Below are 22,864 nucleotides of genomic sequence, written 5' to 3' on the forward strand. Positions count from 1 at the left end.
TATGGACATATGTATGTGTGAATAATTCTTGATGTTAAAGTATATTCTCACTCTGGGTTGTGACTTCAAATATATATTTTATATATATAATATTATATATATATTTAATATTAAGTATTTTGAAATAAAAAGAAACAGCAATCTGATTATCAACAACTGAACATTATAGCTTAATTTTTAAAAACTATGTAGAGTGGGCCCTGGTCGGTTGGCTCAGTGGTAGAGCATCGGCCTGGCGTGTAGGGGACCCGGGTTCGATTCCCGGCCAGGGCACATAGGAGAAGCGCCCATTTGCTTCTCCACCCCGCCCCCCTCCTTCCTCTCTGTCTCTCTCTTCCCCTCCCGCAGCGAGGCTCCATTGGAGCAAAAAGATGGCCCGGGCACTGGGGATGGCTCCTTGGCCTCTGCCCCAGGCACTAGAGTGGCTCTGGTCACTGCAGAGCGACGCCCCGGAGGGGCAGAGCATCACCCCCTGGTGGGCAGAGCATTGCCCCTGGTGGGCGTGCCGGGTGGATCCCGGTCGGGCGCATGCGGGAGTCTGTCTGACTGTCTCTCCCTGTTTCCAGCTTCAGAAAAGAAAAAAACAAACAAACAACAAAAAAAAACTATGTAGAGTGATTATCACAGGATGGAAGATACATGCTGGGCCACAGCTAAATGTTATATCCTGTTTTTTAAAATTCATGTTAAAAGGAGAAAAACATTGTAAGATTAATCCCCTTTTATCAGATTTATAGAACTCACAACATCACAAAATAATGTCAACACAAAAATTTATTTTTTTCTCAAGCACAGAGGAGCTCACACCGCACATAAACAATAAGCAAACCATACAAATACTGAGAAAAAATGTCCCCATGAATACATACATATATATACTTATTCTTCAGAGCATCGATCAGGAGTTTAACAACAACGTGAAGTGGTTTTCAATAAAGAATGCTTTCTGACAGGCTATTGAGTAGAAAATGGAAAAGTAAAATTACTGCCACATAACAGCTGGTACTCGGTCAATTGAACCCTAAAGACTGCAAAAGTCGCCTTGGCATTTATATTTAGTTTCATCATTGGCCTGTTCAATTCTTGCATTTCATTGAATGTGGACGAGAACTAACCCCTCAAAGCTTGATCTCTCTCACACTCAGGGCAAAGGGAAACAGAGCGGAGAGCCTGGGTGTGAAGACATGCGTAAGGACCAATGCTAGGGTTTCCTAATAGTGTCCGTTCATTTGTGCTCCTCTTGCTGTGTTTATCGCTTAGAGGTATTCAAATGTGTGAGGGTTCAAAGTCATACCTAAACTGGCTAGGTCAATCAGAAACTGCAAATGTTTCTTATAAGCCTTCAGGGAAAAAATTTTTTTTTTAATTAAAAAAGCTTAAAAATTCACAATAATCCATGCCATTTAAATATTATGCCCAAATTCAATAAAAAAGAAAAAAAAAAGACATTGCACATGACATTTCTCAATCCACTTTTCAATAAGTCAGAGCACTCTTTTTAAACATGTAAATGTTTCCAGCATCATCTCAGCTTTTAAAAATGGACACCAATGAAAAGATGTCCAGCAGGCTGCAGGTGTGCCTGATCCTGGATCTCTTCTGTGTAGAGCACAGGGCAGAACTGACACAGCGTGCCTTCCAGCTTGCTTTTAAGGCTTCCACATGTCTGGCTGTGAGATGAAAAGATTAAGAACAGGAAGAGTTTGAAAAGGAGTGAAGATTCAAAACATGTTGCTGGATCTCACACCCATTGTTTTGTCTCTGACATCTCAGGCTGTAGCTGCCAACAGGGATATTCAAGGGCACACTTCAAAATCAGCCAAGCGGAACAGGAGTGTTTTGCCACTGCTCTCCTTTCTTAACCATGCAGAATTCTCATGAAACTAAAACAGAAAGTCAATGGTGTTTGAGGCTCACAACATTAACTTAAAAAGACCTTCCTTTGGCATGAAGGGAGCTTGTTTCAACATGTTCTCTTAAACTCTCAAACCTTCGACAATTGAATCAAAGAAGAAACTGGGAGAATGTTAAGAGAGCAGTCCTCTGCGTTTCAGTTTATGATGACAAGGACAACCTCTCCTCACCCCACATTTCACTCTCTTTTGAAAATTAAATTCATCTTAGCTGATTAACCTGCTTTAGTGTTCTGGTTGCAAAAATAGTTTTTAATGTACAGCTGTCAAACCTATTGAATACGTTTGGCCTGTTAAAGTGTATCCCCATTAAAAATACCATGAGACTTGAGGCAGAATAGTACTGGGTGAAATGAGGGGGCTCATTAGAAGATTTAATTCTTTCCTGTCAGAGAGCAAAATATTAAAACACAAAGCAACAAATAGAATTGGCTTGCAATATTGCCGCACCACAATTCAAGAAGATGACCCACACTAGGCAAAGGCAACATTTCAAAGCGCAGAACATCTGGGCCCAGGTATGGCTAATACCCAAAGTGCTGCCAAAAAGCATATGTTATATTCAGGAACATTGCACTTGGAGAAATAAAGCACAGAAGTTCTAAGTGATGCACATGTAAATATTTCAACACATTCTATTTTTATTAGAAAAGACAGTCAGGTCTTCACATACTCTCAGGGCTAAATAACATTTGATAGGTGGTACTGTATATGGCCATTCTTCCTGCTTCCAATGCTACCCTTTTTATATTCACTGCATATGATTCCTAAATCTAAATGAAAACTAATGTTCAACCTCAAAAAGTACATACATAAGAAAAGTTAAAGTATAGAATCTTGCAAAGGCTGGGGACAGCTGCTGCCTGTTAGTGTGTCTTGAACATCTCATCCAAATTCTTAAGCCCACTCATGTGTGTTAAATACCAGGTAACCTATTCCTTCAGCGTGGACTGAGAGAGCAGAGAACACGTGTGCTGGCACTGCAGGGATGGGGAGGAAGTCAGCCATCTTTGACATGGCTCAGGAATTAGGAATTCTGGAAATACCACGACTGAGACTAGAAGTTGGGTTAACTGAGTTACTTGATATCCTAAAAATACTCAGTCATTTGAAAAACAAAAAAAATAAAGACCAAAAACTTGTTCTATCTTTAGGTATTGTTTACACAATCAAATCTAAAAGTGTTTCCACCAGGGGGAAAAAAAAACTGGGTAAATTACTGATGAATTAGCATGATTATATGAGAATAAAAATTATAGCACAAGAGGGAGAATTTTGTTCTTCGTTTTGCATGTATGGAATTAGCCATATAACATAAAGTTCTCAACTATAAGATAATAATGAGACAAACCTAAGCCCTAAGTAAGAGTGCTATGAAACATTAAGAAAATCTACTCCTTTTCCTTGTTTGTTTATATGATTTGAAATTAAATTTTAAAAATATACTATTTAAAGAACATTCACATCAATACTTCATAAGGATTTATCATAGCCATAATTTGATTTTAATTCTAGGTTAGGGAAAGAACACTAATTAGTTAGGAGGCATAAAAATACTCTGCTTTGTTTAGTGTTCCTAAATGTCTTGTATAGATTAAGTCCTATAATGTAAACTTACAGTGAGATGTCTATATATTTTCCATTATGCTAAAATTCTAATGTCTTAAAATTATTAGGAATTAAAAAGACAGTAGAATAAAATTAAAATTAGAGTGCTTTCAATATGCAGGTTTAAAGATCTTTCATAATATTATTTTTAATAGGATTTATCCTTCATTTGTTAATCTAACCAATAGACCTGAATGTGAAATTGTCAGCAACTACGGCCTAGTTCATGGGGAGAATAGGTCATTGAAATGAAACCCTTATTCTTAGTATTGACAGCTTGCAAACACCCAGCACTTGCCCCAATTTATGAAGACTTCAGTCTATGCAACAGTGGAATATGGAATTTGTTTCTCTTCTAATAAAACTAAAGCAATAATAGCATCACACAGCTATACATTAAGGTAATTTAAAGTACATAAAAATACCACTATTTATGCCATGTAGTTATGTAAATTATATCCCTATGAGACTTTAAAGCTTTAATACCCAACTTCTGTCAAACACTTTGAATCACAGGACAATATTAAGAAAACACGTAGCATACAATTTCTGACAATTCATCCCCAAAGAAGGCAAAGCACAACAATAACAAGTCTTTAAAATGCAAATTCCATTATATGTAAATTTACAGAACACAAAGTCAAGCTAGAAATGCATTTTAAAACTCAACAAGTTCTCTTTTTAAATTAGTAAACTCAGTATATAATTTTCAAACAATCTGAAGTGATTTTCCAATGTTCATAGTCTAACTTTTTCTCTCCCCGTAAAAATATACTTACTGGTTCATTTTCTGTATGCAATTTTCACACTAGTTCAAAATATCTAACCTTATAAGGATATCTTTCCTCTCCACATTTCCAAATGCAAAATAGATTTTACTTAAATCTCATAATAAGAACACCACTAATAATAACATTCTCTTACGTTTAAGCTTAAAGTAAATCTGAACAGCTCAAAAGGGAGAAATGTCAAATTCTCCCTACCAGAGAGCTGAGAGTTTGTGCAACTTCCTTCTATTTGTTGAGCACTGAAAGTAGACACAGAAAGAGAGTCATCCCAAGAACAGAGTACTTTTTTATTTGACTTTCTAACTCTCCTTGGGCACAAGGGAGGCACGGAACCACATTATCCAAGAGCACTCTGAGATGCCGAGGGTCTTAGACTGAGCTTGAAAAGGGAACCACCTGCTTTCCGCCCACATAAACCTCCTCAATATTTCGGTCATCCCCTGGAAAAAAAAAAAGAATCATTTATAAAATTCAATTCTGTCAATAAGTGTTTTCATTGCTACTGAAAGAGATTTAAAAGCAAAACAACTCATAGGACAGAACATACAAAAAGCTGCCTTTTTTTCCCTCAGATTATTTCAAATACAGACAGGGAGACATGACCAATAGACGATGTTGCATCTGATTTGAGGAGTGGGGTCTGAATTCTGCACCTCAGGCAGAAATCACATGAAGTAGAATTGACCTCCATCGCTGTCCTTTCAGCTGAAGTGAGTAGTTTGCTTTTCCAGCCCCAAATGTACAGGAAATACTTATCTTTACATCCCAGAATCACAATCAGCATGGTGAAATGAAGGCCCTACAAGAAATGAGCTCCACGAGAAATACAACGTGTGTCTTTCCCATCTCAAATTCACTCAAGACACAGAGCTCACTCAGTGAAGTGGGAAGCAGAGTAGAATCCTTACTATTTACTTCTCTCTCTCGGTGAGTACAATGGAATGTGAATGCAGGAAAAAGCATGTGACAGGACTCCCCCTCATTCTTATCCTAAATCAATGCAGTAGGGCACCTTGGGGCAGAGAATGAGTATAAGAGGCAGAGTCGTGATGATCTTACTCCTGGCCCACCAGTCCTCAGTTTAGAATTTATGATTGTACATTTAGAGGAACATGCAAATTTCAAATCATGTCTTTAAATGTTGAGCCATAGATGGGCTCCATGCTGAGGAATATTTAGAAAAATTAAACCGAATGGTCACACATAGGGTTTAACAGATAGTATCATAAATGCAGAGAGCCACACCCAAGAAAAGGACAAAGATTTTATTTAGCATAGAGACATATTTCTACCTACCTAGATAGAGAAACTTCTGGATAATAGCCTAAAATGAAAAATAATAAGAAGAAAGAATTATTTTGTGCATTTAGAAAGTAAATTCACAGCCAATAGTTCACTGGTAAAACCCAGAAATATAAATTCATTTCTCAATTATAAAATCTCCTTTTATTAATAAAAAGAAATAGTCTGTTGCTTTACTAAAAACTGGTTATTAACAAACGTTTATCTATTGCCTGAAAGTTCTTGGTACATAACCTTGAAATCTTTGGAAGAAAAGTGTTACATACATTCAATAAATTAGTATAATAAAATAATGCAAAATTTTAAGAGGTATATAAGATAAGAAAAATGACTGGATGAATAATACTAAGCCTTATTCACAGAAATCTATTATAATTAAAAAGTAAAAGAATAAATAACATGAAAATAACAAATAATCCAAAATCCTTTTTCCAAAAAACCTTAATACATTCTGCTTACATAATTTCATAAGTGAATCAAATTATAAAGGGTAATTAATTTTTTAAGAAAAACTCAATGTCTTATAACAAATTGTTATTATTTATTTATTTATTTACAGAGAGAGAATCAGACAGGGACAGACAGAAACAGAGAGATGAGAAGCATCAATCATTAGTTTTTTGTTGCGCATTGCGACACCTTAGTTGTATCAATACATTGATTGCTTTCACATATGTGCCTTGACTGCGGGCCTTCAGCAGACTGAGTAACCCCTTGCTCGAGCCAGCAACCTTGGGTCCAAGCTGGTGAGCTTTTGCTCAAACCAGATGAGCCCGCGCTCAAGCTGGTGACCTCGGGGTCTCAAGCTTGGGTCCTTGGCATCCCAGTCCGATGCTCTATCCACTGCACTACCGCCTGGTCAGGCAACAAATTGTTATTAAAGTAAGAAGAACCAATTTATTTTATATATAGGGATACATTTTATAATAAGAGAAACAGAGTAATAAAACTCATTTTCTTAAGAAAATGAGTCAGAGCCCTGGTCTTGAATCTCAGCTCTGTCTACTAATTATTAGCCATGAGTCCTTAGGTAAATCATTTAACCTCCTTTAAATTTCACTGCCCCACAAATTACATAGCAATATCAACAGAACCTATCTCTCATAAGAATTATTCTGAAGATGAAACAAAAATTATGTATGAAAGTACTTACTGCCGTATCACATAGCCCCTAACAAGTGGCTATATTATGCTATATTATGGCTTCTTATAGCCAAAGACATTTAAATATACAAATATATTCAAAATGAAAATATTCTGTTAGTATTGTTATTGCTAACATTATTGTCATGAAAATATAACTTAAAAATCTAGCTTCCCTTTTAAGATTCTCCTGCTTTCTATTAAAATGTTTGTTTCTCTTTTGTTTTCTACAGGAAAACTATTATGATTACTTCATGAAGTAGATGCTTTTTGATTAAATTTTCTTTTCTTTTACTTACTTCAGAAATATTACCAACGAAGTCCCCATAAAACAGGTCAATGGGAGAGTCAGATGCTTTGGGGTTGATCAAGAGGGCATCGAAATCCTTGCCCACTTCAAAGTTTCCAATCTCTGTGTCCAGTCCCAGAGCTACAGGGTATAATAAATTAACAGTCAGTATTTCAAACCACCAGACCATGCCAATGTCCCAGTTTGTAAGGACAGTGTCTGCCAACATGTCACTAGAAAAAAATTAGTATCTTAAAGGTGAAATGGAAAAACTCCTTCATCCCAATAGGTCACAAGACTTCGACTTACAGAAAGCAAAGTAAGCACAGGGAAAGCAAAATCTGAGAATAAAGAATAGTTCACTTCATCACTGTGATCATAATTCTGATGGCATCTCTCTATTTCAACTCTATCAGTGCTCTTCACAGTCCAGTGGTCTATGACTTTCATTTATCCCTCCAAGAAATATGGCAATGGACAAGATATCTTTCTTTGATTTCCCTCTTAGTCTTTTTGCCCCAACACTACAACTCTTTTCCTTGCCTTTCTTGTTTATTTCCCCCCTATGGGATAGTTGACAAGATTTATTTTTGTGGCAGTTAAATCAACCTCAAATAAATAAAAAATAATTATCCTTTTGCGCACTTGCCAATATAGGGCATAACCATCATAAGTTCCTTAGTTTAAATCTATGGAATAGAAAAAACAATAACTTTTAAAAGAAAATAGATGCTCATAACTTAAGAGTCCCAATCCCTTTGAAAGCAGACCAATATCTTTGCAACGTTAAAGATTTTTGGTTGCCAGAGAAGAATGGTTTTCTAAAATAGGTCCTAGGTCAACAATGTCTATCAATTTAATCTATCTCATAGCTAGAATTTGTGTTCCATGAGTATTAGATGCCGAAGAAGAACAATTTTTTTCATTGATATGATTTAGTTTCAGAAGATAGGGGTAGTTGACTTTTTTGGTCAGTGAAGGTGTTGAATCTTGAGTTTAGTAAAACCTGTCCAGGCGTCCCCAAACTACGGCCAGCGGGCCACAATGCGGCCCCCTGAGGCCATTTATCCAGCCCCCACTGCACTTCTGGAAGGGGCACCTCTTTCATTGGTGGTCAGTGAGAGGACCACTGTATTTGGCAGCCCTCCAATGGTCTGAGGGACAGTGAATTGGCCCCCTTTGTAAAAAGTTTGGAGACCCCTGTACACTGAGGTACCAAGTGGAAACACACATAAAAGGAGGGTCAACTGGAGTGCAGCGTTACTTGTTTCCATTTTTACATGTGTTTATTATGTTCTATCACTGTCAAGGTGTGGTCCACTGAAAATATTGGATGGCATATTCCTATTAGACAGTATTTAATACATTATATTTCTATGTATGAATATCCAGAAGTCATTTGGCAATGCTCTACTCACTGACTTAGAAATCCTACTTATTTTTATAAGATTATTTAAAATGCATTCTTTTATTCTCAGGAAAGAAAGATTTTTTTAGTTAAAAAAGTCTTACAGGGGTGCAAAAATAATTAGAAATGTTAAAAGCAGTTAGGTGACTTCTACTAAGAGTCTGAGGAAGGACTGAATGTAATAAAAAAATCACTGGAAATTCTATCCTCCTTTTTGCCCTTTACAAAAAAAAAATGACAAATACAAACTTTTGATGACTGTATTCAACATAAAATTGTTGTATGTTTAATAGGCCAAATAAACAGGTTCATTTGCCAGAGTTTGATAATACATATAAACTAACTGAGCTATTTGTTAAAACCTGGAGAGGATAGGCATAAACCAACCAAAAAAGACACAGTTGCTTTTGGTGAACTTGTAAACTGATCTAAATTCAAATTATTGCAGTAAGGCCCAGATGAGCTGGTAAGCAACTCCAATGCATTTCAGGAAATGCAGTTTTGCTGCCTTTGAAGCAAATGTTGGCTCTGTGAATATGATTTATGCACATCTTGGATATACAGGTCATGGCAAGCTGGGAAAATTCCACACTTTAAATAGGGATTAATCTCATTTCACTCAGACTCTTGTAGAGACAAAAGTTAAGGGGAAGAGATTCTATAACAGTGAGTGAAGCAGCTCAGAAAATAGATTTGAAAGCTATACAAGGTATAAATGATTTGGTAGGCACTTGATGCCGTCTTGATCAGCCACAGAATCCTGATGAAACAATTCACAGAGAGCCTAGAATAAAAAAAAAAAAAAGCACTATTTAAATACAACTTGTTTGCACCACGAAAATAAGATGGTTGGCCAGCTGCTGAAACTCAGATGCAAAAACACAGTGATGGTCAGAGTGGGGAGCATCACACTTTAAAAGAACGGTGACTTAAAACACAGAACTTCACATGAAACCCTGAGACTTGGATATACAAACAGCATGACTTCTACTTGTTTTCCTTGAAAGATTTTTTAAGGCATTCACCATAGCCTAGAACAGGGGTCTGGAACCTTTTTGGCTGAGAGAGCCATGAACACCACATATTTTAAAATGTAATTCCGTGAGAGCCATACAACAACCCGTGTACATTACACATTATCCAATAAAAATTTGGTGTTGTCCGGAGGACAGCTGTGATTGGCTCCAGCCACTCACAACCATGAACATGAGCGGTAGGAAATAAATGGATTGTAATACATGAGAATGTTTTATATTTTTAATGTTATTTTTTTTTTTATTAAAGATTTGTCTGCGAGCCAGATGCAGCCATCAAGAGCCACATCTGGCTCATGAGCCATAGGTTCCCAACCCCTGGCCTAAAACATTTAAAGAAGAGCCAGGGAGTTTCTCTTCCCAGGATACTCTTGGTCTCCATCATCCTCCATTTTTTAAGATCCAAGGTATCTATCATAAATCTACATATATCTATTTTGATATCTGTGTCTTTATTTCTCACTAGCTACCTAAGGTTTCAGTTTACTATCTAAATTACACCATAATACTAAAGTGACTGGAAGAACACAATTACCAATTTCTATTTTTTCCATAAAAATAGTTACATATAAGAACTTGGAAAAGCTGATGAATGACATTTGCATATCAACCAACTATATTTTGACATCTTCTTCCACTTAAAGAGGCTTGACTAATTACTGTACTTAATTAAATAAACAAAATGCATACTCTAAACTGGAACTTTTAAAGGAAAATATCACAGTGGAAGGGTAAGAACCTACACTTTGACATCAGATTTTTGGTTTAAATCATAGTACTATAGCTTGACAGCTGTGTGAGCTTCCAGCAGGTACCTCCTTGATAAAAATAGAATTAATAACAGTGGTTGTGAGGTAAATAACAACATACATAAAGCATGTTGCATAGTGTCTATCACATGGTAAGAGTTCTTTGCTACTATTTTTACTATTAGTATTATTATCATCATCTTTACTCAGGCCAATAGTGTTATTTGACTCAATAGAAAAAAATTATTTTAAAGAACTTATATGTATGTAATCAGTGCAAATATCCATTAAAACAGTTAATATGGTAACTGTGTGTTAAACATCTCTTCTGCCAAAGACAAGGAGCTTGCTGAAAGAATTATACCTCCACCAAATGCTTGAACATGTATTTGACTTGCTAAGTTTTGGGTATGCTATGTGAGATGCAACAGTCATAAATATTGGAGGTCTGCTGATATCACCATCATGTACCTTTATAGTGCATCCAAGGTTGTATATTGTTAGAGAAAAAAAAGTGGTTATTACCTTGGCTGCCTCCAAGAGTGGCTAGTCTGAATACTTCTTTGAGGGTGAGGCTTTGCGCATTTATCTTATTAATTGAAAGGACATTGGAAACCATCACTGCTCTTCTGATTGCATCAAGCATGGAAGTTGAATAACCTCCAGCCACATCTATGGTAGATAAAATAAAGCCAAACAGTAACCTTATGAGATAAATGAAATATTAAGTACATACGATTAGTTTTTAATTTTTTATTTATTTTTTTAATTAGAGTTTACATTTAGTGTTATTTTGCATTGGTTTGAAGTGTACAGCCTAGTGATTGGACAATAATATACTTTACAAAGTGATCCCCCTATATTTCAAGGACCCACCTGGCACCATACATAGTTATTACACTATTATTGAATATATTCCTTATGCTGTACTTTACAGCCCTGTGACTGTTTTGTAACTACCAATTTGTACTTCTTAATTTTTGTGTGTTTTAGTGAAAAATATTCAGTCTTTAATATACGTCAAAGAAAAGATTGTATCTATAAACACGGAATAGACATTGACTAATTGTAAAGGAGTTCAAACACCTGCAATTAGTATCAAATATATAGCTGTCTTAGTTTTCTAGGACTGCCTCAACAAATTACCACACTTTTGGTGGCATAACATAGTAGAAATAGATTCTCTCCTAGCTTTGGAGAGCACAAGTCTTAAATTAGAGTGCTCCCAGGGCCATGATCCCCATAAAGGCTCTAGGGAAGAATCTTCCAGTTTCTGGTGGCTTTTGGACCTCCTTGGCTTATGCCTCCAATACCTACCTCCATCTTCAAATGGCTTTCTTCTCCATGTCTTTAAGTGTCCACATTTTCTATCTCTTATAAGACATTCATCATTGGATTTAGCGACCATACAAATTCAGAATAATTTCATCTTGATATCTGTACTTTAATTACATTTGCAAAGACCTTTATTCCAAACAAGGTTGTGTTTACATGTTCTAGGTACATATCTTTTTGGAAGGGTGTAGAGATGGGAAGGTGCACATTTCAACCTAGTACAATGGCTGAATGGTTAATGAAGTTAAGAGAAGAAATTCCTATCTCTGAATAGTCCCTAAATTCCCACAGAAGTTTATCAAATAGGCCTGCCTCATTATAAAGATTATTTAAATAACATAATATGAGATTTAAAGTAAGTTCACAGTCTATGCTCTAAATACTTGTCATACCTTTACTTTAATTCAGATGAGAGCTTTGGAAATTAAAAGGGCACACCTTTATGATAATTTTAGAGGCAGAGCTTTTAGAATAAATTGATATATTATTGAAAATTCATTTAAAAAAAGGAGCAATGCTGATATAGACAGGTTTACTTATTTGTATGCATCATTAGATGAGGAATGAGATTTTTAGTGATTTAAAAAACTAAGTTCCAAAAAAAAATTAAAAATAAAAAACTAAGTTCCTCATATTTAAATTGAAATATTACCTTTGACAAAAGCAAATATAAAAGTTATTAAATGAATTTGTATAAATAAGTCAAGTAAGTTAACATGTTTTATTAGAGGAAAAGTACAGGTAAAAAAATACACTTTCTATTTTAAGGGTTCTTACTGTCAAAGTAGACATCTATAGTTCTTAATACCTACTTATACTGCAAAAGTAATCACCTATTAAGTAATAACCCTAGATTTCAGTTTAGTTTTATGTGCAACTGTATTCCATGCCCTTAAACTTGTATAATTTTTTTCTTTAACCAGAACAGTATTACCTGATGATCAATTTCCTTGACAAGTTTTATTATAACTACTTAAGTTATTAGTCCATTTTAGTAGCCATGTATTAAATCTTCATTTTACCATAACATCAAACTAAGAAAAAAAAAAGATTTGGGAATAATGCTCATTAAGCTCTGAAATACTTTGTGTACTGCTTTTCCTTTGTAGCTAGAACAAAGAAAATGTTAAATGAAAATGCTATCACTGTATGGTACGAAAACATTTAAAGACTAAATATATATTTCAAAATATGTGGCTAAAGACTGAAAGGAAACAAAAACAAAAGCAATGCCATTAGAATTGTATGAACATGAAAAATTTAAATACAGTTATAAAAATAGGTTTTGTAAAATGTTATGAAAAGTCATATTTTCCTCAATTTCTCATCAAAATTATCCATATAGAGAGAAAAAGGCTAGATTAGGAAATAATGCTATGCAATTTATTGAGAAAATTTTGAGAGCTGTCTTATTATGCTGTTACCTTTTAAGATGATTTAATCATTTTATACTCCTTTGGTTGTTATTTTAATAAAGTTCCAGCAAAGAACAATACTGTGAAGATCAAAGAATAAACCCTGGACTACATAAACCATGGTATTCAGTCATGCTTTTCTTCCAGGGATTTCCACTGTGATAGTAACGTCCTGATTCCTGCCCTGCTGGGAAAACTCAGTGGCTTCTCTTCCCTCTGAAACACATCAGTGCAGGCAGAATCTCTACTTTATCATATAACAAAAGACATTGCCACGGGGTTAAAAGAGAGATGATGAACATCACATTTTACTGACCTAGTCTTACACTGTGGGTCTGGAACTTTTTTGCTTTGTTGACCTTTGGTCGGTTATTTAGTACCTGTGAACCTCAATTTTCTCAGAATGTAAAACTAACATCACCTATCTTAACAGTTGATGAAAAAATCCAATTAAGTAATATAAATGTTGAGGAATAAAGACTAAAGAATAGGAACTACATGGGGAAATTGGTGGAGAAAAATGGATGCATTTTCTCAGAAAATTTATTCCCAACCCCATGCCCCTCTACCATCCTGATAAAGAATGGCACTATTATTTGCTTACCATAGTCACCATAAGGACACACAAACTACAAGAAGATTCTACACAAAGCACACCAAAGTAAAACTTTGGGCTGGAGGGCAATGAAAAAAATAAGAGGAAATGATTTTATATGTTTGTGTTCACTTCTTATACGTTCATTCATTTATTGACAGTCATTTACTGAGCACCTTCTATTTGCTTGACTTATTTAAGCTGTCATAAATAGAACTTATAGGCTCCATATCAGCTAATCAGATAGTGGAAAAGAAAAATAGACATATAAACAAAGAAATATTCACTATAAATTGTGTTCAATTAGTGATAGGGAAGGTGGCAGTGGAAAGTCCATTTAGACAAGATGGTCAGAGGAGAGCTCTTCAAGGCAATGGCACTTAAACTAAGACAGAAATGAGAAGAACTCAGCCAAGTAAAAAGAGGTATAAAGGATATCCCAGGCAGAGGAACAGAATGCACAAAGGTGTTGTGGTAGAAGGGAGCGTGATTCATAGAGGGAATTTAAAGGTAGCCTGTGTAGAGAGGGAGAGTGATGGGAGATGAGGCTGGCGATGGATGGGTGCAAAACTGTGCAGAGTCTGTCACCTTGTAATGAGGTTTGCATGTTCAAAATCTCACTCAAGAAGGGGGTAAAATGGTCAGATTTTTATTGTGATTCTTTTGCAAAGAGAAGACTGGATTAGAAGGGCCCAGATAAATATGAAGCAGATTAGGAAGCTAGTGTAAGAGTTCAGGCACAAAACAAAGGCAGCTTGCATGGGGTGGGGGGCTGATATGGAAGAAGAGTATAGATTCAGGAGATATAAAGGAGTCATGAGGTTGGACATTGTACTGGCTTAGGCATGGGAGCAATGAGGGAGAAGAAGATCTCAAAAACAATAATCAAATTTCTACTTTAAGAAAATGAACTCTCTGAAAAAAAAAGCCATTTAAAGAAACTAAGGTTAAATGTGTTTTGGATATAATATAATGAACTTTGGAGGATCTATGAGGAGGGGTACAAGAAGAAGGAGAAACTAAGCAATTGAAAATACAGGATCGGGTGGTGGTGCAGTAGATGGAGCGTCAGACTGAGATGCAGAGGACCAAAGTTTGAAACCCCAAGGTCGCCGGCTTGAGCGCAGGCTCATCTGGTTTGAGCATAGCTCATCAGCTTGAACCCAAGGTTGCTGGCTTAAGCAAGGGGTCACTAAGACTGCTGTACCCCCTTCCCCCAGGTCAAGGCACATATAAGAAAGCAATCAATGAACAACTAAGATGCCACAGCAAAGACTTGATGCTTCTCATCTCTCCCTCTTTTTGTCTGTCTGTCCCTATCTGTCCCTCTCTTTGTCTCTCTTTCTGTCTCTGTCACAAGAAAGAAAGAAAGAAAGAAAGAAAGAAAGAAAGAAAGAAAGAAAGAAAGAAAGAAAGAAAGAAAGAAAGAAAGAAAGAAATATAGGTTTAGAGATAAAAGAGAAATCTGAAATGGATATAGAAATCTGAGTCATCCACATACATGTAATTATGTAAAGCCGTGGTTGTGAATGAAGTCTTTTAAGAAGAAAGCATAATGGCAAAACAGGAGAGAGCTTAGGACTGAGCCTTGAGTTAAGCTTTTGAATGGCCAGGGAGAGAAGAAACAGCCTTCAGAAAAAACAAAGAAGGACTAGCAAGAGAAGAAAAAGGGAAGCAAAAACAGTGCGGTTTCAGTGAATCCAATATACGATTGTTCAAACAAAGAAGATAGTCAACTATGGTAAATATTGCTCAGAAATCCAGTATAATAAGTACAGAATGATGTCCTTTAGAGTTGGCAGCAAGAGATCACAGCAGTAATAGGGTCAAAGGGCCAGGATCATTATCATGGAGGGTGGGTCAAGAAGCCAGCCTGAAGTGGGTGTAGGAATGGGAGAGTGCCTAGAAAATGGTAGTCATGTGGGTCCCCGCTCTTTGAAGTTTTGCTTTGGAGAGGAGTAGAGAGGTGGAGCAGGAACGGTGGGGGGGGGGGAGATTTTCTAATTAAAAGAGGTGGGGTTTTTTTTTCATTTTATTGCTTAGAAGATCAGAAGATACTAGAGAATATCTGTGTGCTGATCAGTGGCCAAAAGAAGTAATTTATTGAGATATTAGGAGAGAGAGGGAATGCAGAACACAACTCAGCATATTTTAGGTTTTGCCTTAAGTTGGAGCAGAAACTTTGGGGGGAGTGTTATGAGTAAAGCTGATATAACCATTGTTGTACAACTCTTTTTGCAAACATATGTTAATATCTTTTGGGTGAATTCCAAAATGGAATTCCTCGGTCATATATAGATTTATATTTAACTTTATAAGAAACTGCCAAAGAGGTTTCCGAAGTGGTTGTGCATTTACTCTCCCTCCAGCTGTGTATGAGAGTCTGCATGCTTCTTATTTCTTTTATTTTTTTCAGTTTTCTTCTTTTATTTTAAAATTTTCAGTTTTCATCACAACTTGTGGTCTTTCACAGTGGCGTGGCTTCTTTACTCCAAAGACGATGGTAGTTGTCTTCTGGATTCTGAAGTAAATTGTTTGCAGATATATGCTCATTTTTTATTCTTATTAATACTGCTGTCTCTTGTTTTGCAATATTTTCATTAAGTTTCATGTGGGTTTCCTCTTATACTTGAGCAAGTCCAGACCTGCAAATACTTGGTAAAGATATGCTGAGTGAACTACTCTTGGATCTGCTCTCTGTCCATGATATCAGGTTAAATACCGTATTTCTCCATGTATAAGATGCACCTTAATTTTGAGGCCCAAAATTTGAAAAAAAAATGTATTACATAAAGTTATTGAACTCAAGTTTTATTTATCATAAAATTCATACAACTTCTCATCATTGTCAAAACTCCCATCCAGGCCCTGGCCGGTTGGCTCAGCGGTAGAGCGTCAGCCTGGCGTGCGGGGGACCCGGATTCGATTCCCGGCCACGGCACATAGGAGAAGCACCCATTTGCTTCTCCACCCACCCCCCTCCTTCCTCTCTGTCTCTCTCTTCCCCTCCCACAGCCAAGGCTCCATTGGAGCAAAAGATGGCCCGGGCGCTGGGGATGGCTCCTTGGCCTCTGCCCCAGGTGCTAGAGTGGCTCTGGTCGCGGCAGAGTGACACCCCGGAGGGGCAGAGCATCGCCCCCTGGTGGGCAGAGCATCGCCCCTGGTGGGTGTGCCGGGTGGATCCCGGTCGGGCGCATGCAGGAGTCTGTCTGACTGTCTCTCCCCGTTTCCAGCTTCAGAAAAATAAAAAAAAATTTTTAAAAATTAAAAAAACCTCCCATCCATTAGCTTGTCCTCATCTGTGTCTGATGACGAATCACTGTCTTCAACAATGATTGCCAAAACACATGTGAAAAAGCGGGAAATGCAAGTAAAAAAGCCTACAACCACTGTATAAAACACATCCAGTTTTTTTACCACAATCTTTTAAAAAAGAATACGTCTTATACATGGGGAAATACGGTAATCTACTAAAGTCACAAATTAAGGGCAAGGTCATACACAAAGGCCATATTTAGGAAATAGTGGAGCATAGGGTGGCTACTACAGCCTGGACTATGTAAAATGCATTTTCCAACTTAAGCAAATACCTCATATTACTCAAACATATGGCCAATATACCAATATTGCTCTTTCCTTTTTAAGTGAAACTTTAGTGACTGCTACAATGTATCAGATATGTGCTGACCACTTTACATGGATTTTTCTTTCATATAAGCCTCAAAACAAGCTCATAAGATAGATATTGTTATGATTGTGGTTGTTATTGTTATAGAAATTAGGAAATGAAGCCTTAGAAAATTAGTTTGTTCAATGTCTCACAGCTAATAAAGGACAGTTAGAGCCTTACCTAATTAAAAGCAAACCTACCTTATTTTGCATACCTGAGAAATTTTTATTAATTGTACTGTGTAACAAAAGCTTTGTTTCTTATTCACTAAAGCTTTTCTGTTAAGGTAAAATAGCTGGTTTCCTGCTTTAGCATCTGTGACTATATCCAATCATTCAAGGCTTAAATTAAAATTTTTTAAAAATCTTAACTTTCTTAATTCATACAAAATTGGGGGAAATGTCTAAATTAGCATATGTATTTTTAAATATTTTATTTTAAACATTAATATTTTATTTTAATATTTATATCAATATTTATGTTAGTACTTAATGTTAATATTTTAAAATATTAATAAATCTCATCTTATTGTGCACCTTACCAAAGAATTACTTGATATAAAGTTAACTGAGACTTGAGTTATTCCAGAAAATAACGACAAACATCATTGTCAACATGCAAACATCTCGATGTTCTTAAATATCAAGAAGACAGATGCATCAAAAATGGAAATAAGTCCTTGTGCCCCATACTCATTCTTTTTTGTTTTTAGTTCATTTACACACAGTAATCAAAACAGGTTTATAGTGGATGTGCCTAGACATTTGGGTCTAACACACACTTTCAAAGCAGTGGACACACTCGGGAAGAATCATTAAAATGTACCGTGGAAAAAAAGCAATCACTAATTTATCAGCCACTGAGAATGTCCTTCAGTCTAGTAAACACCAGATTGCCCATGGGAATGGAATCTTAATTTGTTAACACTGCTTAAAAGCAAAATAAGTTCTTAACAAACTCAGAGTCCTCAATGCTAGCATAGATTGAATTTGTGCTTATGATGGCAAGGTCAAATTATTTCTTTTTGAGACAGTCTTTGTGGTGGCACACTTACTGAAAACTAAAAACATACAAATCTAAACTATTAAAGCCTACCAGAAGGACAAAACACAAGAGCAAAAAAAAATCAAGGACTTTTTAAAAAGAATCTCTAAAACACTTGAGAAGGACATTCTTTATAGCCTCTGAAGAGGAAATACAGATAATAGCTTTCAGAAGGTTAGTGACATCAAAACGTCTTCCTTTGCATACATCTCCTTACTGCTTTCAATCTCACTATTTTAAATGCTTATTTTTTATTGATTTTAGAGAGAGAGAAAAGGAGAGAGAGAGACAGGATCTGCTCCTGTATATGTCTTGACCAGGGATCAAACCAGCAACGTCTGTTTTTTGGGACAATGCTCTAACCACTTGAGCTATCTATCTGGCCAGGGCCAATCTCACTATTTTATTAGCTCAAGTTATTATTACTAGAAAATAAAGCTAATTTTTTTAAACATGAAACTGTAACCTGGAAATTAGATTAGTCACATTAGAAAGGTATGTATTTAATCAACCACTTCGCCATGGCTCCAAATGATAGACTACTAACCTGTACCCAGCCCTATTTTCACTTCATGTTTCAGGACTTCCAGCACATTGAGAAGGCCACTGCTGAGCCTGTAGAGAGAGGACATGATCAGAACAAGGAGACATATGTGGGTCCAACAAGAGAGGGACACTCACGACAGTGATGATGATGTCACTGAAAATGGTGTTCTCCATCACATCAGCTCTAATGCTGACCCCCACACACACATTCATCAAATCAGACCATCTGCGTCCTAGAGTAAAAATAGATCATAAAGGAGCTGGAATCCTTGCACTGAGCTTAATCTTAGGAGGATTAGAAGTAAGAGCAAGAACAGAAAGCAGGGGATCATTTGCAAGGAAAAATAAATGGAGAAATTACATCTTGCAATTAGTCCAAAAGTCTTATCGGTCTTTAATATTATTCTAACAAACCTATCCTTCTAGGTTAATTAGTGGAAGTTATAAAGCATCGCTTTCCCTCTCTGTCTGGAATAATTTTTTACCTGAATGAGTAGTGACTTTAAAGGTCAAGGAAAGGGGGGTATAACTGGAAAAGGGAATGCAGGCTTGTAAGTCCGAGCCTGAAAGTTCAAATGTGGCCCTGAGCACAGCACAAACTAAAAAAGATGGTTCCTGCACTGAACGCTGGACCTTGTGACCCCGAGCTTACAGATATACCATTTTTCTAAAGAAACAAAGGAAAATTGAAGCAATCCTCAGAAGTCTGAGAAGATACAAAGGTCAACACGGTCTGCTCAAATATGCACATAACTATAATTTTCAAAGCCCCAATGTACCCGCAATAAATCTTTCAAAGTGTTAAAGAAAGAACAGCAGTGACTAGTGACCATTTAACAGAAAATGTATCCATAAAGAAATTTAACTTCAAACCCAAATTTGGATCATGCGTTAATTTAGATGTGTAACTAACAGAGGGATGTTAAACCCTTCCGCTATCTGGCCGCTTGACCACAATTACGGTCACTAAGCTGTACAGAGGCAGGAGTCCCTGTCATGTGTTACTATGCTATGTCTGAAACTCGAAGCCTCTGGAACCTCTCAGAACACTCAGAAATAAATTGCTGTGCCTCTTGTACCCTTCCTGTACTGCCACTGACATATAACTTGTTCACTCACAGAGTCTCTAGACTTCTAACTGTCAGCTCCTCCAACTCTTTGCCAAGGGCTCCCTTCAGCAGCTAGAACCTGTTCTTCTCTGGTTTGGAGGGTGGTCAGAAGCTCCAGGGAATCAATGCCTCTTTACTCCACCCAGCAATCCCCCAACAATAACTGATGGGTGTATAGGTATAACCAAACCAGTTCTCTCACCCCTTGGGCAGAATGACTTGGAGGTCTGCTTTGTACCCTGGCTTCCTGAGTTTTCCAGAAGAATTAAGCTCTAGGAGCCCATGCTGGTAACTTGGTTAATGATGTGCTCCTTACTGAGTTCTTTCCCTTCTCTGTCTATTCCCATGAAAAGTATTTTCTGAGATTGCCTCCCCAATAAGCTACTTGTATAATGAATCCTTGTCTCATGGTCTGGTTCTGTAAGAACTCAAAACAAGAGAACACAAAATAACCCTAGACAAAAATAAAATATAGTAGAAGCTGAATAAATGTATTGAATGGCTATATGAATGACCCACCCCAACTTGCCTCTAAGAGGAAGCAGCTCTGTTCTGAGTCTACCAACACCAGCAATGAGAGCTCCTCTCTGTATCTAATCCTGGAGCAGGAATTCCTACCTCACACCCCTGGGCTAGCATCACGGGGTCTAGGAATTCCCTGATATGAGGAATTCCCTGATACGGCATTTCTATACCTCCGGGCTTTTTTCTGAAGACACAAGCCATAACTTTCGTCTGATTCACTTGTGTATATATATATAACCTTTCAAAATGTTAAGAACCTTTCAAAAAGTTCTAAATAAATCTTTTTCATTCTGGTAAACTATAGTAGGGCAAGATTCCTCCCAGGTGAACTGGCATCCTGTCAGATCCAATGGGTGACATATACCGTCTGCAGGGTGTTGGCTTCCAGCAGCACAGCATCATTTCTACTAGTTTGAATGTTCCTAGTAGTTTGCACAGCACAAAGTAATGGGAAGTCAGCACCCTCTCACTGGAACACCTGGTTGGCATGTGGGCCCTTTCAGTAATTGCTGTAAGTTCTGATGCTATTGGTTTTGAACTCCTTCTGATGTATTTCCAATTTCCTGTTTTGTGCAAACTCAGCAATTTTGAGATGTGGTGCTCTTCCAATGAGTACTTTGCAAAGAAGATCTTGTCAGGTGCTCTCTTTCTCCCCACTACAGCAAACGTATGCATCTACCTGTCTGATTCCTGTCCCAGTCAAACACAACTATAGAAGAGAGATACTGGAGGAATGAATGAGAAAACAACGCCTTCTATTTTGCAACCCAATCATGCATAATCTATCAATCAATTATTGCCTACTTACGATAAGTTAGAGTTGGGACAATGTGAGATCGATGTTCCTCGTTCCCTTAGTACATCCAGTTCCTCTGCGGAAAGGTAGCAGCCATGTGCTAACACTGTCTGGAGAGAAGAGTGGCCTATGTGGAGTTTACCACTTAAAAATGTGTACGTTAGTCCTTACTCACAACACATTGTAGGTACAGATAGAAACTGTGACGCCTGTACCAGTTAGTATGCACATAAAGGTGTCTGTTAGCATCTTCACACGAACATTTCTGTTACCTGTCTGTATAAAAATCTCTTTGTACAAGTCACATCTCAAAAATGCCTGTAAAATCACTGGATTACAAGTTTCAGCATAATTTGTAGATCTTATCTTTTTCCTTTTTTCAATCTATAAAATAAGGGGAGGTTGAGTTAGGTCATCCCTCCAGTTTTAAGACATGCAATTAATTTCTAGATCTCCATTTTAGAAAATAAACAAGTTACTTTCTTTTCTAAAACTAGTGGGCATCTGATGAGGCTGTGCTTGTTCCTATTCTAATCAGAACTTTCTGGAAATAAGTGTTTCTTTTTCAGTGCACAGAAACTCTGTGAGTGGTCCTGGAAAGAGCTGTTCTTTACCTCTGCCCTAATTAAATACAGACACCAATGGTCTTGACAAATAACCAAATATACTTTAGTTATTTCATCACCTATATTTACACTTTTATGAAAATTAAGAAATTGATTCAAGTACAGGCATTGCACACATAAAACCTTCTCTTAATTTTTTTTTTTTTTGTATTTTTCTGAAGCTGGAAACGGGGAAAGACAGTCAGACAGACTTCCGCATGCGCCCGACCAGGATCCATCCGGCACGCCCACCAGGGGCGACGCTCTGCCCACCAGGGGGCGATGCTCTGCCCCTCTGGGGCATCGCTCTGCCGCGACCAGAGCCACTCTAGTGCCTGGGGCAGAGGCTGAGGAGCCATCCCCAGCGCCTGGGTCATCTTTGCTCCAATGGAGCCTTGGCTGCAGGAGGGGAAGAGAGAGACAGAGAGGAAGGGGGGGGGGGTGGAGAAGCAAATGGGCGCTTCTCCTATGTGCCCTGGCCGGGAATCGAACCCGGGTCCCCTGCACGCCAGGCCGACGCTCTACCGCTGAGCCAACCAGCCAGGGCCTTCTCTTAATTTTTAGTGTTAGTAATATTTGTGGGTTTTCCTGAAAAAGACTTCACTCTTTCAAAATTTTTTCCCTCAGTACAAAACCTATATTAGAATAGGTTTCTCCTTTGGGAGGCAGAGTTCAGTGGCCACAGAATTATTATTAAAACATTGTTTTTACAAGCTCAGTGTAAATAAAATCAATATGCAAATGAAATGTAAATTTATTAATTATATGGAAATATATGTAATGGAGGATGAAGATTAAGCTGTAGCATTTATAAGATTTATGCATAATATTAACCTTTTAAATTAGTCATATTCATATCTCCATTTACAAAGTCCTTAAGAATTTATTTGCTGCCATAGTTAGAAACTCTCCATGCAGTTTGTACATTTCATTGAAGGTTAAGGTCAAAGGTTATATTGTTCGAATGAAGTGTAAGGCCTGTGGCCATGG

The 22,864-nt window shown here is 37.1% G+C and overlaps 1 protein-coding gene across 1 annotated transcript in view; it reads right to left on the minus strand.

Moving 5' to 3' along the window:
* Positions 1-756: 756 nt before the first annotated feature.
* Positions 757-22,864, minus strand: part of GDA (guanine deaminase) — a 92,456-nt gene continuing 70,348 nt past the window's right edge. Inside the window, exons 9-14 of the mRNA XM_066257091.1 lie at positions 21,282-21,379; positions 18,841-18,908; positions 10,760-10,906; positions 7,054-7,184; positions 5,606-5,633; positions 757-4,749 (exon numbers count right to left, since the gene is read on the minus strand). Coding sequence (XP_066113188.1) covers positions 4,679-4,749; positions 5,606-5,633; positions 7,054-7,184; positions 10,760-10,906; positions 18,841-18,908; positions 21,282-21,379 — 543 coding nt within the window. The 3' untranslated portion in view covers positions 757-4,678. The remainder of the gene's footprint in view (positions 4,750-5,605; positions 5,634-7,053; positions 7,185-10,759; positions 10,907-18,840; positions 18,909-21,281; positions 21,380-22,864) is intronic.

The sequence above is a fragment of the Saccopteryx bilineata genome, chromosome 2 (genome assembly GCF_036850765.1).
Source record: "Saccopteryx bilineata isolate mSacBil1 chromosome 2, mSacBil1_pri_phased_curated, whole genome shotgun sequence".
NCBI classification, from domain to species: domain Eukaryota; kingdom Metazoa; phylum Chordata; class Mammalia; order Chiroptera; family Emballonuridae; genus Saccopteryx; species Saccopteryx bilineata.